This window comes from Pteropus alecto, unplaced genomic scaffold (assembly GCF_000325575.1).
Source record: "Pteropus alecto unplaced genomic scaffold, ASM32557v1 scaffold22, whole genome shotgun sequence".
Classification (NCBI taxonomy): Eukaryota; Metazoa; Chordata; class Mammalia; order Chiroptera; family Pteropodidae; genus Pteropus; species Pteropus alecto.
This window is the reverse complement of record NW_006434839.1, coordinates 11,833,540-11,853,923: the sequence shown is the minus strand read 5'-3', so window position 1 is coordinate 11,853,923 and position 20,384 is coordinate 11,833,540. Positions and strand designations below refer to the sequence as shown.

Below are 20,384 nucleotides of genomic sequence, written 5' to 3'. Positions count from 1 at the left end.
GGACTACAGCGTTTTGAAAAATCTCTAGAATTAGTTTTTCTTATCGATTTCTTTAGTCTTCTGCACATTCAATCATATCATTAATACAAAATAAATTCCAATTAACATTATTTTATAACTTGCCTTACAATCTGCTTCTTTGACTTATTTTGATTTCATGAAGCTAAGAAAGGAAAAGGAAATTTGTTTTGCCGCATTCTGTCATATCTCTATAGGCATAGATTATCTCCACATATAAATATATACATGAAACGTCAGGTTTTCAGAGGATGTACAGCTCCTACAGGCTCGGCAGCACTGGGCAGCCTCTATCCCCTGGCATCTTCATGGGTCCATTTTATCCTAAAACTCTGACTGTCTCCATCACTGCTCCTCAGGGCACAGCTGCAACTCTGCAGAGTTTTTGTTCTGAGAGACAATGGTTATTTTTTTTTTCAATTACTTTAAAAAAACTTATTAGCATGATGAATGTTTGAACTACAATGATTATATCCAATAGCTTGATATAGGACCATGATTTTATTTATTCTAAAAATCTAGGCACTAGAAGTCTTAATAAGAAAAAAACATCTTATTAGCATTGTGTTTGCACCTCCTCGCACTCTTGGAAGTCACAGTATAAAAAGTGAAAGTAGGCTGTAATTTATAAAATGTAAAGGAAGAGAAAGAAAAAGTTAAATGTCAGAACTCTGGGGGATTTTGTTTGGTTAAATATTTATTGTCCACAAGGAAGCAAAATAAACTACTTGTGGCCCTCTCCAGATAAAACAGTGTATAAAAAAAGGCAGTTCTAGGTTCAAATATAAATACAAATACAAATACCACTTAAGGTGATATTATTAATAATTCACATAATATGGACACTTTCAGACTCTGGAAAACATTGTTTTGCCCTGACTAGTTCAACTAACCACATCTAAAAAAAAAACAAAAGACTTTGAGAAACTTATTTTACAGCTCACATATTCTTTCCTAGGTTAAATTTTCAAGTTTCATCCTAATAAAATTTCCATCCACATATACCAAAATATGTTTTCTAGTTATTAGGTTTAGAGCCCCAAACTGTCTTTCTTTATCTTCCTGTCACGTGCTCGGTCCTATATAAAATATTCATGGGCTTCCATCTGGCCATGCAAGTTGTGAAAGGTCACAGGTCTGGAACCCACAGCAAGTTTGCTCTATTCAACAACAAGTTTGCTGAAGTACGTTTTTATTCAAACTTGATTGAAGGCCACATTGATCTAGTAAGGGATGAATGCTCATACTAATGAGCTCTCCGTGCCCTTACTGAGTACTTTTTCCTCTGAATTAGTTGGGATTTTGAGAGTCATGCATGACTTCACTTGGAATGTTAGAGACTAGGGAATGTAATTGCCCCCAGGATGTTTGATTTCCTCATGACTTCTGATGATGGAAGATCAAACAATTTTTAAGTCTTCACTCTGAGAGAACTTTCTCATGTGCACGTTGAGCGGAGGGGCTACCCATTACAGAAAGATAGCGTTTGCATTTGCCTGTGCTTTACAGGCTGGCTTGTTTCTATCGTACTACCCAAACCTTGAATTTTGTGGTTCATATTGGTTCTGCATACATCCAGTTCAACACACACTCTCTTACATGTATAGGTATTCTTTACTTATAGTGTTTTATGTGGAAAATGTTAATGGGAGATTAGTAATAGAAGAAAATTATTTGGGGAAATTTGATCTTCACCTTCTAAAAAATTATAAACTGCTTTGTATAACTGCCCATTGCTGTCTTTAATCCCTCACCAATACCTTCTACATATGGAAAAGTCATACAAATAAGGGCTGAGGAGAAATAATAAGATGATTCAGATCGAACTAAGCCATTTCGGTTTCTTTTTGTTATTGTTTTACTATAAACCCTGCTTCCGTGACTAAAACCATCATATTCATTAAGGAATAGCTTTAAGCCAGAGTCACATTAGAACCAGAAGAAGAGTCATTTGTCATGCATTGGGATATCTCTGGGACAGCAGCTCACCTCTGTGAATCATGTCTGTCCTTTCTCTCTTCCTCTTTTAATTAACATTTGGAAAAGAACAGTTATGTTAATATATAATGGAGCTGGGAAGAGAGATCCAGAAAGTGACGTGAGCTTTGTCAATCTTCATCTTGCTGAGTATACATTAAAGTTTTTTCATGGAAAATTGGCCTTATCAACACATATTCAAAGCAAAGTGACCTTAAGGGAAGAGTGTGTGTGTGTGTGTGTGTGTGTGTGTGTGTGTGCGCGCGTGTGTATTTCTAAATAAGAATAACACAGACTGAATCATCTTGAGAGAATATAAGTGAATCAAAAAGAAAGGCAGAAAGCAACCTCAAGAAAAAAAAATCAATCCAGGAAGTGTTGACAAATGCATTTCTTGCACTTACCTTTTCTGCTGACTGTGCTGTACCAAAAAAGATGGGAATGAAGGCTAACCAAATGATGCAGGTGGTATACATGGTAAATCCGATAGGTTTGGCTTCATTGAAAGTCTCTGGAACACCTCTCGTTTTAATGGCATACACAGTACAAGTGACCATTAGCAGGATACTGTACCCCAGGGAACAAATGAGTGAGAGGTCAGAAATGTCACACTTGAGCACTCCCCTGGCGTTCTCCGGGTCTAGAGTCCGCTGTTCTCCATAGTCAATGATGATGTGTGGAGGGTCCACAACAAACCAGACACACACTCCCAGCAGCTGGATGGAGATGAGGCTGAAGGTGATCACCAGCTGGGATGCTGGGCTAATAAACTTGGGTGCCGTGACAGATTTCTTCCCCTGCTCAAATATTCGGTGGATTCGGTTTGTTTTGGTGAGAAGAGCTGCATAACTGAAACACATGCCTAGTCCCAGGAAGACCCGTCGGAAGGAGCATATGATTGTATCTGGTGCCGCAATCATTAAAAAGGTGATCGAATAACAGAGGAAAATCCCTGTTAGGAGCACATAACTAAGTTCTCGTCCCGAAGCCCTCACAATAGGTGTGTCATTATTGCGGACAAAGGTCACAATCACAAAAGTGGTGGCAATGATGCCCAAAATTGCAACGAACACAGGCACCACAGCCCAGGGAGAATGCCACTCGAGTTTGATGATGGGGATAAGCTGGCAGCCTGTGCGGTTGATGTTTGGTCTCTGATCCAAAGGGCAAAGTTCACAGGAGAACTCATCCACCTGGTAGTTGTAACCTTCACAGCGCTCACAGTGCCAGCAGCAAGGGACTCCCTTCACCATTTTCTTCCTCTCCCCAGGCTTACATGGCAGGCTGCAGACAGACGCGGGTTGAGTGTGTTCTTTATTAGCCCACTGCATGTCTTCCACCTGTGGGTATAAAAAATTAATGAGCCTTCCATTTTTCCCCCATTTATAATATCCTAATCCTAGCCACAGGTTTGTAATAAATCACTGAATGTTGACAGTACAAATACAGTTTACTATAATAACAGCCCAGTTTCTTTCCCTGATATTGACTTTATGAACATGTTAAATGATTGGGTCCAGTAAATCACTCATATCATCAACTTGATGAGTGTCATTAGTTTCTATTTACCTCTGCGATGTTGACCAATCTGACGTTTGAAGAAAGATTTATTGGCCCAAACAGTTTTAAATCTAAAAAAAAAAAAAAAAAGCCTATGGAAAGATGTTTTAGAGCTCATCACAAGTATAAATGCCAGAATTCCTGAAACATTGGCTTAGAATGTAAACCTACATATCAATGGTGATCCAAGTTGTTATATCATATTTGTGGAAATTCAAATCATACTGTGTCAGTTTTGAAAGGAAATGACAAAACTAGCAACTTTAATCTCTGACATTCCTCATGTATTTATGGTGATAAATATATTAGTGGTTTGTTTGGGGTTTGTTTTTTTTTTTTTTTGCCTTTCTTTAAGCTTGAAATACATTTTTGTCTCAATCTTGCATTTCCATATTATGAAAAAGATCATGCTGAATAAGATAGCTGGATGAAACTGTTTTCCATTGAACAAGAGTAGTCTTATAGGTGGCTTAAGCAGTGAGTTTTTAGTGAGTTTCCCACACCACCGAGCAATTCTCAGACACCATCATACAAGTCAAGCATCATACAAGTCAGCTCAAGTCAGACTCTATTCACATGGAAATAGCATCAGATCTCACAGGTTCAGGGCTCAGTCCTACAATACTGTACCCCTCCCCACTGCAAATGTTCGTTGTGAGTCCAAGTTGTCGCCTATGCTTCTGACTAATGGGCTATTGATTGGAGGCTCCAACAACCCTCACCTTGGGTTTGATGAGTTTGCTACAGCAGCTCACAGAATTCGGAGAAACATTTTACTTACTAGATTACTAGTTTATTATAAACGGATATAACTCAGGCACTGCCAGATAGCAGCAATGCAAAGGGGAAGGGCATAGAGCTTCCGTGATCTCTGAGTGTGAAACTCTCCCCCAAACTCCACCTGTTCACCAACCCAGAAGCTCTCCCAACCCTATACCTTTGGGTTTTTATGGAGGCTTCATTACATATTGATTAATGATTCATTAAGTCATTGCCCATTGGTGATTGATTCAACCTTCAGTCCCTCTCTTCTTCCTGAGGTCTGGAGTGGGACTGTAAGTTCCAATCCTCTAACCACATGGTTGGACCCCCCTGGAAACCAGCCCCCCATCCTTAGGTTCCTAGGAGCCTTCCAAAAGTCATCTCATTAACACAACAAAAGATACCTTTAATGCTCTTATGATAGTCCAAGCGTTTTAGGAGCTCTGCAATACAAATGAGGTCAAAGACCAAATATATATTTCTTAGTAAAACCCACAAAATCACTTTTATCTTATTAGATACTCAGTAATTTTAGCAGAATGCTAATAGGACAAAAATGGAAATTATGGATCACAGGAGAAAACTTATAAAAGCAGCTACTATAAAAGGTAAGCTCTATGAAGGGAGTAATTCTTTTCACTGACATGAACAAACAGTGATTAACATACAATTTACTCCCAAATATTTATTGAATTCGTGAGGAAGGATGGGGAGCTCTCCTAGCAGAGCCCTGGGGAATAAGGAGCCAACTTGAAAATACTGGGATCTGGGAATAGAGGGTTCCCCAAAGATGCACAGAAACAGGAACTGAAGGAATGTTTAAAAAACAAAACAACAACAATAACAACAAAATAGCTTATTTTCTCAAGACCAGTTCTATGAACAATCCCAATGAGTAATCACCATACTCTGTTGGCAGTCTCATTCTAAGACGGCCCCAATAACCTCACCTCCTGGAGTTCCTGCACTCACACCGTCACCTCCTACCTTGAGTAGAGCTGATTAATGTAAACAATAGTATATTTTGGAAATGCTTGTATATGATATCTGAGGCTAGGTCATAAATGACATTTTGGTTTCTGCCTTGCTCTTCTGGATCACTCACTCCATGAGAACTCTCAAACAGCCCTATGGGAAGGATTTGAGGCTTCCTGCCAACAACCAGCACCAACCTGCCATGCAAGTGAGGAAGCCACCTAGAAAGTAGGTTGTCTGACCCCATTCAAGCCTTCAGATGATGTGGCCCCAGCTGATACCTTGACTGCAACTTCATGTGAGATTCTGAGCCAGAACAACCCAGCTAAGCTGCTCCTGAATTTCTGATCTATGGAAACTGTGTGAGATAAAAAAAAAAAAAAAGTTTCATTGTTTTAAGCTGCTAAATTTTGAAGTTATTTGTTATGCAGCAATAGAAAGCAAATAGAGCTAAAGTTAAGTTCACCCACTCTGTGGCCACCACCAGTGTAGTAATCTATTGAGAATCTACTGAGAAGGCACATCCAGTGACAGCCATCATATACTTCCCCCCAAAAAGTGTCTAGATTCGATGGTATCTTTTCATTACTTTTAAGGTTGCCTCTTCTTTAAGAACTATGTAACTGAGGTTGTTCTCATTAGCAGATCTAAAAGAATGTTCTCCTTTCTTGAACATGAAGTCAATGCTTAAGGGCAGAGAATTATAGTTCCCAAACTCAATACTTGCAGCTGTCAAATCTCCCCCAACTGGAGTAGAGAATTCATATATGTTTAATTTCAAACATCCTCTCTTGGAAAAGTAGATGCTACTTCATGTGTCAGAAGGGTACTCAAGACTATTAGCTCTACCCTGTCTGTTCACCACAAAGGAAAAGCCATCTACCGTAACACTGCTAATTTTCTATTAGGTTTTAATGATTTAAAAAGTTATTTTATTTACTTGTAAGATTCAATTAGCAAAGAAATCAAGTTGGAAGCATATAGCGGCTTTTCTCAAAAAATACTGAGAAAAACAGAATGCTACACTGAGTGGCTAAAGTATTGATTTTATACCATAATGGACTCATAAGATAATAAAATACTTTTCGTGAAGGTCATGTTTCAAAGCTAATTATTGTAAAACTAAAATTGCATTTTGTTTGGGGCTTGAATAGATTTATAATGTTACTGTAGAGAAAAAGGTAGCAAAAATATCTCAGAAATATTAAATTTTAAGTATAGTAGAGTGTTAAAGTTCAGTTTGTCTAACCACATGTCTAATTCTTTAATTAACAATACATTTTATTTTCCAGAAGTAAATAAGACTTGTTGACAAAGAAATATAGCTATAACATGTAAGCCTTATTACATAGGATAAATAGTGATTGAAATCTAATATTAAATTTTCCTTTTTCAATTTTCTATGTACTGAACTAAAGGAAAAATATTTTTTTATAAATAAAATCTAACCACATGTCTAATTCTTTAATTAACAATACATTTTATTTTCCAGAAGTAAATAAGACTTGTTGACAAAGAAATATAGCTATAACATGTAAGCCTTATTACATAGGATAAATAGTGATTGAAATCTAATATTAAATTTTCCTTTTTCAATTTTCTATGTACTGAACTAAAGGAAAAATATTTTTTTATAAATAAAAAACTAAAGTTATAAGATAATGGAAAATACCACAATTTTTTAATAGCTGCAAATTTTCTTTAATTAAAAAACAATATATTCAACTAATACATGTGGCTTTTTAATATAATGGAGAAACACTAAGTATGTTTTCGTAAATATGTTAAATATTCATAACTTTATTTTCATTAAGGAATCTATTTATGTATAACTATACTGTATTTTCATGTCAAAGTTGAAGTCTGGGAACCAATTAATATCCACCTCAAAGAAGGACAAATAGAAAGTGCTTGAATCAGGATCTTGTCGATACTTTAATATTTGAGACAAATAACTTATTTTACACATATTATTAAAAGGTGATTAAAAGCAATACTACTTGAGAGTAAATTAAACTGTCTAATTTTCACAACTGTGCTACAGAGCATAAACAAAGATCATTTAACGCTTTTGCATTGCTATATTAACAAATTATATCATCTTTCATAATGAGTATAAAAAGAAGCCTTATTCATGCTTCTTAAAAATTTTTTAACTTTTTATTATGGGAAATGTCAAATGTGTATAAAAGTAGAGAAAGTACAGTGAAGCCCCATGTATCCAGCATCCATGTCAACATTTATCAATTTATGACTGATCTTGTTTCATCTCTTTCGGTATTATTTTGAAGAAAGTTTCAGACATTGTATAATTTATCCATGCATAGGTCGGTTACTTATCTCTGAAAGATAAGTACTCATAATTAAAATTTTAATAATACTTTCATAATCTCATCAAATATTTAAAATCTACCATCCTAGCCTTTGACATTACTCTGAATAGAATGTTTTCTGTCTAAAATATGTAGTTTAACAAATGAATGATTATTATATAGATAGATCTTCCAGGGACAAAACCATAGCTTGTTCCTGTCTTGACAATGTTTACCAACAGTGATTCATTCTGTAGGCTCCAATCCAATACATTAATAGGATATAAGCCATTAACTGATTTCTGCTGTCAAATTCTGTTATTACTGCAGATATATACATACCAACAACCACAAAACAAAACTTTCTGAGTATGCTTAAATTTTTTAATCTTTATTCTTTCCAGACCAATCAAACTATGTAATGCTTCATAAATTCTTTAAATGGATATTATTTTTATATAACAATTCTCTTCTGTGTAGCTTTAATAACTCCTGCAAAAAGGACTATAAGACTACTTCCCAATTAAAGGCCCCATTACTTTACTCACTTCCAGTATTCTTTAAAAAATTCTCATTCAATATAATACCTCATTACAGTGTTTTCTCCACATATTAATGTGATTCATTAACGTGATTTTTATATATGTGGGAAAATTTTAAATATAATACTTACAGATAATTGACATCTATTCATACCATTCTTAATTAGTTCTTTTCATCTTGCTCTATAAATAAGCATAGTATTAATAACCATTCTGATGACTAGTTTGCCACCCCAGTATTCAAAACCCAGCTCTTCATCTAACTTATGTAATGGCACATTGCATATGCAAACATTTACAATGAAACTGGGTATTTTTTTATAAAGCTTTACCCATGAATTTCCGTATGATCAATAAGCTTAACAAGTGTACTTAATTAACATGAGTATTTAAAATGTCCAAATTTGGTATCATGTTTTGTGAATCATATGATTCATATGTGATTGAGTACATATTGCAGTTAATTTGATAATGCAACTCAAAATAAAGTTTCTCAATAACTGTAGTCATATATAAATATATTTATATGAGAATATTCATATGTGAATATATATTGTTTCCTTAATATTCATCCATTTTCCTTGGGTCATATACAACTTTCTACTCCTTTTAAGAGCAGTAAGCAGGTTTAGTGTTATTTGAAAATTTACTATGTATGAGATGATCACAGATCGAAGCCCTGGTTTGATGTGATATTACAGATCTGTATAACCCTTAAAAATGCAAAGACTTCTCTTATTTAAAAATACAATTTAAAGTGAAATTAAGAAAATCTCACTTTCAATAACATCGAAAAAAATAAAATACCTAGGAATAAACTTACAAGTGAAGTGCAAACATCTTTTTCACTAAAAACTACAAAATATCATTTAAAAAATTAAAGAAGACCTAAATAAATAAGAAGAAATCCCATGATCATGCATCAGAAGATTTAATATTGCTAAAATGAAAATACTCCCTAAATTGATTGTCAGATTCAACATAATCCCTATGAAAATCTCATCTGCCTTCTTTGCTGATCTTAAAATTCATATGGAAATGTAAGAAAACCAGAATACACTCAAAAATAAAGAACAAAACTGGAGGATTCACACTTTCTGGTTTTTAAAACTTTCAACAAAACTACCATAATCAAAAGAGCATGATACTGGCAAAACATAGACAAATCAGTGAAATAAAATTGAGAGCCCAGTAATAGTCTCTTACATGTATGGTTAATTGATTTTTGACAAGGATGTCAAAAATATTCAATGGAGAAAAGATGGTCTTTGCAACAAAAGGTGCTGGGACAAGACATGACACTGAAAGAATAAGCAATAAAATAAATAAATAAATTGGACTTCATCGATATTAAATACTTTTGTGTTTCAACAGATGCCATTAGTAGAGAGCAAAAACCCATGGGGTGGGAAATTTTTTTAAAAATCATATATATGATAAGACAAATAATCCAATTAAAAATAAGCAAAAGGATTGAAGAGCTATTTCTCCAAAGAAGATGTGTGAATGGCCAATATCCACATGAAAAGATGCCAATCATCATTATTCATCAGAGAAATGCAAATCAAAACAACAGTATCCATTAGGGTGGTTGTAATAACAAAGAGAGACAATCAAATGTTATTAAAGATATGGCAAAATTAAAACCCTTTACATTGCTGGTGGCAATGTAAAATGGTGCAGTTGTTTTGGAAAACAGTTTGGCAGTTTCCTGAAAAGTTAAATATAGACTTGCCATTTGATCTAGCAATTCTACACCTAGATAATTTCAATTTAAAAAATAGGAACATATATTCACATAAAAATTTGTACATGAATGTTTATAGCAGTATTATTTATAATAGCTAAAAAGCAGAGACAATCCAAATGTCCATGAACTCATGAATAATTAAATAAAATGTGCTATATCCATACAACCAAATATTAAAAATAAATAAAAAGTACTAATAGATGCTATAAATTAGATGAACAATGAAAACATGCTAAATGAAATGTCAGTAACAAAGACCATATATTGTGCAATTTTATTTTTTTATGAAATGTCCAGAACAGGCAAATCCATAGACAGACAATAGATTGGTGACTTCCAGGGATTAAGGGGAGAAGGGAATAGACATTGACTGCTCAAAGGTAGTGGTGGTGAACATGGTCTAACATTAGATAGTGGTGTCATCATCACAACTTTGTGAATATACAAAAACCCACTGAATTCTGTACTTTAAAGAAGAAAACTTTATAGCATGTAAATTACCTCAATAAAGCTGTTATGTTAAAAATAAGGAGACAAAGTTGATACATTCAGGAAGTATGAGCACATAGTCCTTTATTTGCTGTATAATAAACATACTATGTGCCCACTCTGTGCAAGGCACAAGGTTCAATGTAAAGATTCAGCAGTGACCAAGACAGGGTCGCTGGCCTTCAGAGAGAGTTTGGGTAGGGAAAAAGATAAGCAAAAGGCCAATCACATTCATCAAGAGAGGGGTCAGGAAATGGTGCTGCTGGAGGAGCACACGCAAGGCCACGAAACCCAGGCTTCATGGACGTGGGAATCACAGCAGAGAAACAGACTTGGCTCTTATTCTCCTGAGAAAAACCAATTTTAAATTGGTGTTTAGCAAAGTATGGTTCACTCATTACATGTATCAGAATCACTGGAAGAAGGGCTTCTTTTAAAAATGCCAGCTGGATGTTTTTTTCCCAGAACTTTTGAATTGTAATGTCTAAGAACCGAGGATGTGTAGGATATGAACCAGGGAAAAGGATCTCAAGAGTACACCAGGCAAAAGGAAAAAAAAAAAATTAATACCCAGCCTTAAGAAGCCATGACAAACTGGAGAAGCTACAGGGATTAAGAACAGCAGGAGTGTAGATTAAAGCACTGGGTGGAGTGGCAAGAAGTAGTTGAGGCAACAGATGAGATGCCAGACCATGAAAGACCTTACAAGCCACTGAGGGGAGTTTGGATGCTATTTTGAAGGTGGTAGTTGGTATCTTCTGAAAGGTTATAACAAGGACAGATATGATGAGTTTTGTGTTTTAGAAGAATCCCTGGACTTCAGGGTAGAGGGAAGACTGAAGGAGCCCAAGACTAGGTACTGGTCAATTACACTGAGGCTGTTGTGAATTTCAGGTGAAAGGTGATGGCCACAGGAGTCTGAAGAATGGCAGCAGGCATGGAGGACTTTGTAAGTAGCCCCAGGTTTTCAGACTTTATTCTCAAGGCCATAGAGAGTGATTAAAAGATTTTAAGCAAACATGTGATATTGTGTGTGTGCGTATAATATTTTATATGTAAATATATATTTTATATATGTTTTTATATATTATTTTGAAAATCACTGTGGTGACAAATCAGGGAAGAGGGTGATACAGAAACAAGGATAAAAATTCGGAGAATACTGCCATAATTCCAAATTAGACAAGAGTCTGTGAGCTATGTTAGAAGTCGTGGAAATGAAGAAGGGGTGACTTTAAAGTATATTAAAACAAACATAAGAATGATGTGAGGAAAAGAGAGGAACCGGAAAATAGCATCCAGCTTTCTGATTTGAGAGTCAGCTTAGCATCTCACTTACTTCCACCACTTGTATCTAGTCAATTTCCAACTACGTGGCCATGTGTAACCTTGCCCCTGTCTAATCCCAGGTGATGGTTGACCATTATGTATCACCTCCTTACTCTCCAACTGTACACGCACACAGTACACCTTGTAATCTTCTTTGGTGACACTTTCACAGGATGTAATTATTTGACTTTCTTTTTATTTAAATAAGTAGTTCTTAAAATTTTACATTACATTCCTCCAAATCCCTTAAGGGGTTATTTAAAATACATATCCCTGGGCCTCGGTTCTTAGACATTACAATTCAAAAGGTCTGGGAAAAAACATCAAGCTGGCATTTTAAAAAGAAGTCTTTCTTCTTCCAGTGATTCTGATACATGTAATTAGTGAACCATACTTTGCTAAACACCAATTTAAAATTGGTTTTTCTCAGGAGAATAAGAGACAAGTCTGTTTCTCTACTGTTGCATCCCAGAGCCTAACGTGGTAGCTAACTTCTCATAGCCACCGATAAATTTTGTTGAATAAATGAAGGAGAAATGAAAGAACAAGTGAACAGGTGATGATGTTCTTCGCTAATAGAGGCATACAAGGGAATGACTGTTTTTGAAAAGTAGATCACGACTTGGTTCCCTCCGGGACCTGCTGAGCTCAAAGTTCCAGTGAGGCTTCCAAGCCAAGATGCTCTAGAAATGGATGAACACGTGAGATGTGTTCATGAGTCAGGTTTGCCAGAAGTAAAGATTTCAAGGCACAGTCATATGGAAGCTGAGATCATGAATATTTATTAGAGAATTCTCAGCCCACAGAAGTGATGGCAAGTGTGAAGGGAAAATGGCACAAATGGAGCCCTGGAAGGAGCTAAATGTAAGGAGCAGGCTCAGGAAGATCAGTAAAGGAGAATGAAAAAAACATGGCCAGATGAAAACTAGGGAAAAATCAAGTCCAAGGCCCAAGAAACCAAATAGATAATTTTAGGGATGAGTAAGTGATCAGTGATTCCCAAAGACTCGGTCAAATTTCATGAGGATAGAATTGGAAAATTGAGAGTCCCAGGTTACATTCTTGAGAGAAAATTTAGCTTCTCTGTGAAGTCTTCTCTGATCTACCCTATGTCAGTCAGGTAGGTATGTTCCTCCCCTTATTTCGTTAAGTTTCATTATATATGTTGTAATTATAACTCTTTGGAATTACATTATGATTACTTGTTCATGTGTCTATTTCCCTATCTGACTGAGAGGGTAGTAATCTCAGAGACAGATATTTTTACCTATTACCTGTATTAAGAACTGGGATTCAGTAGGAATTCAATGTTTGGAAAATACAAAAATTGATTAACAAATAGAATGTGTGGTAAACACATCTATGACTACTCAAAATTTATAAATACTCTCCATTTACTGTTTTGAGTAGGCATTGCTTTAAGCAGTGGGTAGATATGAGTAGCAAACTTATTCTTTTCTAAATCTGTGTGCTCTCTAGATTATTTCATCCATCCCTTCATTGAAATTAATACTGGGGAGACTATGCTCCCTGACACATACCTCATAGGGTTGTTGGAAAGATCTAACAAGTTAACATTTGTGAAAGTGTTTTGTGAACAGAAAATGTAAAAGAGGCAGAAACTCTGCATATACATTGATTTAGGACTGAGAGGCAGCATTAGAAAGATGGCACCTATTTTCTAACTATAATTAAATATAGCTTCTTTGTTCAAAAATTATGTCAGCAGCAATAAGCAAAAAGCCACCATCTCTGGATTTCATCCAGATCTGCTATTTCTTTCTTTTGTTGTCCACAGCCTCAGCTGTTAATGTCAGTTTCTGGTAATTACCACATGAGATACCCCATCTTTCACTACAGCTCTTTACAGAGAAAGCCATTCAGGCAGGTCCCTTCTGTCTTTGTCTCTGAGGTTGGAGAGCATGACATCTGTGAGTGTGCATGCTGGGGTATGTATTGTGGGATCGTAGTTTCGGGGAAGAGTATAGGAAGTCAGACCTATAATACTTTGAGTAAATGGATTCACTAACCCTATGGTAGAGCTTTACCCCAACACAGTGCATATGCAAATATCCAGGGAGTGTGTGGTATTTGTAGCAATACTATTAAAGCAGAATACTTTTTTTTCTTAATTTTGAACTCGTGATAAAAATTCTAATTTGAATGCTTTTACAAGTGGTCATTTTAAATCATAAGCCATTGAACTAGAATTCAGCTACTATGTTCATAATTATATTCTAGATGACCAAAATTAGAGTTTCAAATAATTTCCTTAGATAAAATCTTTTTCACTTAGAATTAATTCATCTGTATCTTTACTTTAAAAATGACTATTTTAACCACTCAGGATATGGTGTGTTGGATCTTTTCTGAATACTACTTAAAAGCATTTATATTTTTAGTTTAAATGTTAGCTAAATCTTAAAATATGACTTATATGTCATATATGAATAGCCACATTAAATATAGTGTACATTAGTTTGTGACTACTAAATTTAATTAAGAAAATCTTTCATTGCTAATAATAAGTAGAAGTAAATAATATGCATATCAGCTCAGGGTTAATACTCCGCTGGCAATTTGGTAAACTCTTAGAATATTCCTTTTAATTATGTACATGTCTTATTTTTCCTGCACTAAGTTGATTATTAATGCATGTGGAAATTAAGATAATTCATTATAAAACATTTTGTGATATTTCAAAAAACACAATAGACATTTAGTGCAAAACACTTCTCCATTTTGATCTTAGCCCATATCACTCAAAATATATAGAACTAAATCCATGGAAAGGTACAGAAAGTAAATGCCTGTAGAATGTGAAAAGGTAGACAAAGGGGTTTGGAAAGAATATTTTCAGTAGCAAGAATTTTAAATTGCTAAGCAAACAAAACATATAAAATGATGATGATGATGATGATGATGATGATGATGATGATGAAGATAGCTAACACTGTATGTCAGAACTGTCCTAAGCAATTAACATTAAATGCTTTTAACAACCCTGTGAGTTAGGCATATCCCCTCGCCACTGTTTTGTTTCACTTAGCCCACCTTGCACAGTTATTAACTGATGGAAGGGGCCTGAAGCCACACATGCAATCATAGCATTTTATTGCCTCTCTGCAATGGCTCCCAGGGGAATGCATGACACATGATAGGTTAGCAATTTAAAAAAGAATTGACTATATTAGGAACATCAAGGATAGGGAGCAGAGGAGAAAGGAGACAGTGGAGTAGATATAAGGCATTCGAAATAACAGTCCAGGTAAAAGGAGTGTGGCCCTCCACGAGAGCAGGAAAAGAGCATGTGAGACCAAGGCAGTCAGTTTACTGGGAACGGCAATAAAAAGAGTAAGTCTAAACCATATTTAGAAAGAAGAGTCAAAATAATTTGGTGATTATTTATTTAAAAAATTTGTTCATACCAGACCCAGTGCAAACATCTAGAATAAGGTAAACATTTAAGTACACCACATCCTAGTGATTCCTTTCCTCTCCTAATCATTACAGTGAAACATTGTCTCTAGTTAAGATTCTCTGGCTATTTCATTCCTATAAGAACATCATAAAGGTTATTTTATCAATTTAATATGCTTTATTCAAACTAACACTAAATGGTACTCTTCTGGCCTGAAAGATATACATAACATAATCCCAAATGAAGATAGGCAAAATTTTATATACTTTATCTGAATTAAAAAGAGAAAGCGCTTGTTTAAAAAAATCTGTATTCCATATTGAATTCTTAGGGATTGCATAACTCTATATATTCTACCCACATAGAAAAAGATATGAAACTGTTAAATACTAACCAAAAAAGGCTCCTGCAGAGAGGGAGGAATAGAGCTATCACAATTGGGACATGTCATAAAGACACACGAGTTCTGAAAAATGGAGAGAACATGATGTTGTATTTCAGCCCCAAACCTAGAGATGAAAGACTCTTCTCATCGAGTACAGTGTAGAATAGCCGGATTAAGAGAGAGTACAGCATGAACAAAGTGACAAAGAAGAAAAGAACAGAGAAGAAAGAGAAATTGAATGGTAAAATAGGAGACTGCGGCTGGCATTTTTGGGGAATGTGTCTCATGAAAACACACTTCAATATTTTTTTTTCAGAATTGTTTGTATCTATACTGCAGTTGTTAGAACAAAGTAGTGACTACAGCTGAGGAAATACAGTATAAAGATTGTGCTCAGAATGTAACTTGGACTAACAGCAGATGTAAAAACTGAATGGCTGGAACTTGTAGGAAAAGCCTAAATGATATTGACATGCTTATTCTGACACAGACAACATACCAGGACCAAGACAACAAAATAATAAGAAAAGGAGCGGAGCTCTAGGACATCAGAAGTGAAATATTTTTAATCAGTCATACCTGGCTAAGGGTTTCCTCAATTTATGAAGTAATTATTTATTTATTTGTTCAAAAAAAATGAATTGCAGTAACAGTATAAACAATATGATAGGTACTAAAAATATATAAATGAATGAAATGATGTTCATGCACATGAATAACTTAGCCAATTTAGAAAAGACTGAAATTCAATATGAAAATTATATTATCAAATATTCGATGTTTTTGAAGTTGGGCTACTTTCTTTTTCCCTTTCTGGCAGAAAGCTAGAGATCTATTCTTTGGCGAAGGTAAAACATAGGGCCTCTTGGATACAGGACACCTGGCACAGTTAGGATTAGGTAGCACATTAAATTAGTTGTGATAAGTGAAAATATGAATACTGAACTATAAGTTTTCCAGTCCTCTTCCCCTAACTGACTCACAAAATACTATTAGCCTAGCTTACATCCTCTAAGCAGAGCATTTAGAGAATTATCTGTGGGAGACTTTTAGCTCCATCGGCCTAAAAGAAAAGATCTAAACATTTTAACATTAGGTGATTTCCCAGTGATATCCAGTCAACAAATGCATTCCATGTATAGAGTTTTTAATCAACTTTTTAGTGCACTCTAAATATGAGTGGAATCCAATCTTCACTGGGCATGAAGAAATTTTCTATCATAAAAAGTAGACATTAAATCAAACAAACAGGAATAACATAATTTAAGTAAATAGAGGCTATGTCTAGAGAGAAAAGCATCTAAAATTATTAATAATTTCAGAGATTTTTAAAAAATGTATGCATAAAACAAGAAGTTTGTTTACAAAGGAACGTTCAGAGATCATGAGAGAATTTTTATAAATTAATTATAATAATTATAATTAATAATATACTTATAATTACATAAATAATTAGTTATAATTCCAGATAATGGAATTAAAATTATACTTTTGAATTATAATTTCAGAGATGGAAATCAATAGAATTAGAACATAAAGTAGAGGTAATCTCCCAAAAAGCAGATCAAAGAGACATACAAAAAGGAATCGAGAGAGAATAAAGAATTAGAACAAGAAGTCCAAGACCTAAATTATAAGAATTCCAAAAAAAATAAATGAAGAGTCCGAATTATCAAACAAAAAATTTTCCTAGAAGATAAGGATATGAAAATCTAGATTTAAATGTCCTACTGAGTGTCCAATGCAATAAATAAAAATATACGCACATCAAGCTATATTCTGTTGAGTTTCCAAATAGTGAGAACAAATAGGAGCTCTTGAAGAGTCTGAAGACTGCCCTCTTCCAAAAAAAATGTTACAAAGAACGAATGGAGTATCAGAATGGCCCTAGAGCCAGAAAAACAATGAAGCGATGACTTCAAATCTTCAAATTCTAAAATAAAATACTTTCCTACCTATATTTTGGCAACCTATTGTTTAACTATAACACTGAAATGAAGACATTTTTATATATGCAAGTTCTCCGAAAAATAGACCTTTCATTTTCAGCCTCAGGAAGCTATCTGTTGATGTGCTGTACCTAAACAAGAGAATAAATGAAGGAAGATGAGAAATTGGGTTATAGGAAACAGGAGCTACAACACAAAAGAAATGTGAAGAAAATCTTCAGAATTATGATAATGGGAGGTGCTGAGATGTAAGCTATACCTTACCTTTGGAGATAAACCACTCGAAATTAAAAAAGCTGGAGAGGTGTCTCTAAGAACATAAATAGCATAGCTAACCAGATGTCCTCTGCTGAAAAGTTTGGAAGTGAATTCGTTTTAAATATGTAAAAAGAAAGACAAAGAAAATCCTAAGCAATCAAATGATTCTTTAAATGTTGATTATTAGTGAAAGGAACAACAAAAATTTTTCCAAGTAATCAAATGTAGTCAAAGTATATTAGATGTCACACAATGCAAATGTAAGTTATAGTTTATCAATATGGGAAGATGGCAGGACAGGAAGTGTAAATGTCAGAGGAGCGCAGGTATTAAAGAAATAATTCTTCATATCCCATAGTGAGAAGTCAATACAAACTAACATAGCAGAAAACTAGGAAGTACAAAGTAAATGTAGACGAGTTATTTAAAAATACGAAGTAAAATATATCAAGGAACAATTAGTTAAAGAGAAGAATGTAGTCACTTTTAGTCACTGAAAACAGGGACACATATATTGGGGCTGCCATTTGTGGACTGATGGATTGTTAAAAATCGTATGTACAAGTAAATTTAATAAACATTTTAAATAATAATAGGCTAAAACGAAAAGTTAACAAGTCTAATTGTAAGAAACAGAGAAGTGCAGGAGAGGTAAAAATAAAATGCCAATCAAAAATCCATACAGAAAGCACCCAGGGTGAAGAATAGAATTTGCATAAAATTAAATTATTGATGTAGAGATGAACTTATAAATCTTCTCAAACCATTTAGGAAAAAAACACAGAAATAGAAAGAATGATGGAAAATATGGAAGAAAATAGGAGACAGTGATTATAAAAAAATTTATAGATAACTAACATTTCTAAAGAAATAACCAAAATAACTGTTATGCAAAAATGTAATCAAAGGTATAAAGAAATAAAACACTTCTCTGCCGAAGAGAAATCTACGTGAATAAATAGAAAGGCAAAATTAATGCAAGGAACTGATAAAACATGTTTTTGGTAAAAGGTATAAGATTAGAGAAAACCCAAATGCAAATCTTGAGACCAAAAAGTTTATCCAGCAAAAAATAAAACTGAAGATAGTCTTAAATATTTCCACCACAACACAGATGAGGAATAAAATGAACCATAATATTTTTAGAAGACGTTCTTATGATCACTTAATTAATAAAAGAGATACCTGTCAAATTTACTTTCACATTTGAGGACTAGAGGAAAACTTTGTCCGATATACCTTCACTGAGAAAACCTAACATTTAAACAAGATTTTATTGGAAAAAATTTGCTCGAATATGTAATCCATTCTGGTGAAAATCAAAGCAAATTTGAAAAGTTCAGAAAAGGAATCATGATATAAAAGACATGACCCTGATCATTGAAGTGTATGAGAAATTGACCAAAATATGAGTAAACCTAGTTACAAAACTGATACAACTATCAAAAAATAGTTTAAAAAGATATATAATGTAAACCAAAAAAATACAATTACAATCATCTGGATTCAAAACCACCAGGTTTCAATGAAAATATAACTTGTATATGCTTTTATCAGCAACAAGGAAAATAATGACTGGAAAAAAATAGAAAAAAATGATAAATTGACAAATTCTAGAGCTCAGAGAAAATGTACTTAAAAATGGATCATAAAGAAATTTTAATAGATTAAAATCAAACAAAACAACCTGGTTAGACCATGTTTTCTGATAGTGGTTTCTACTAAATGTGGAAACAAATAAATTAGTGATATAAACATAGATGCAACCACTTAGAAATTAAACAACTCTCTCTAAAACTCGTCAAAATTGCAATTAGGGCCATTTAGAAGTAAAAGATAATGAGAATATTGCATACAGCATTCTGTACTTAGAAAAAAAATCTATTTGTCTATGCTTTTATTATAAAAATAAGAAATAAAAAAATAAATGGGCTTAGTATTCAACTTTAGAAGCTAGGCAAAAATAACATAAAACTAGTAAAAGAGGGGATAATTAATAATTATAAAAACATACATTAAAGACTTAGAAGACAGAATAATGGTGAATTAATTAAAAACAGTGTTCAAGAACAGTTTTTACGGGATAGCCAATACAATTTACAGATAGCTGACAAGTCTAAATTATAGGAGGGAGAAAAGGGAAAAAATTCAAATCCACAGCCTTTATTCTGAGATTATGGATGTAATCATAGATACAAAAAAGATGAGGAGAAGGAATAAAAATATACTATATTTAGTGTATTATATGCTATACCATAATCTAATTAATATAATTAATATACTATATTAGTTATAAATATACCCTGGTCTCCCAGACCTTGAAAATAGTCTGTGACATAGTTATATTCTTTAGCTGCTACATTCTTTCTGTTCTTTCTCTCTTGATCAATCCTTTAAAAACAGTGTTTCACACTCTCTGAATCACCATGCAAACTAGACGTTGCAATGTACTCATCTTAAACATGCTGGGAGAGAAGCATCAGCATTCAAATCCAATGACCTTTCCTAAATCCATCTCTGTTTTTGAAACACCCCTTTCTTGACATCTTGAAAAACTGTGACTATTGTTTCTCTCCTATTGTCACGAATGTTGGTTCTCTCTCTTCTTTCTTGGTTCCCTTAACTCTGCCCATGGTTCTATCCTTAATGTTTTCTGA

At 34.1% G+C, this 20,384-nt stretch overlaps 1 protein-coding gene across 1 annotated transcript in view; it reads right to left on the bottom strand.

The window, feature by feature from the left end:
- The window catches only part of GRM8 (glutamate metabotropic receptor 8), a 676,955-nt gene that overhangs the window by 69,340 nt on the left and 587,231 nt on the right, over window positions 1–20,384 (bottom strand). Inside the window, exon 9 of the mRNA XM_006910553.1 lies at window positions 2,400–3,335. Coding sequence (XP_006910615.1) covers window positions 2,400–3,335 — 936 coding nt within the window. The remainder of the gene's footprint in view (window positions 1–2,399; window positions 3,336–20,384) is intronic.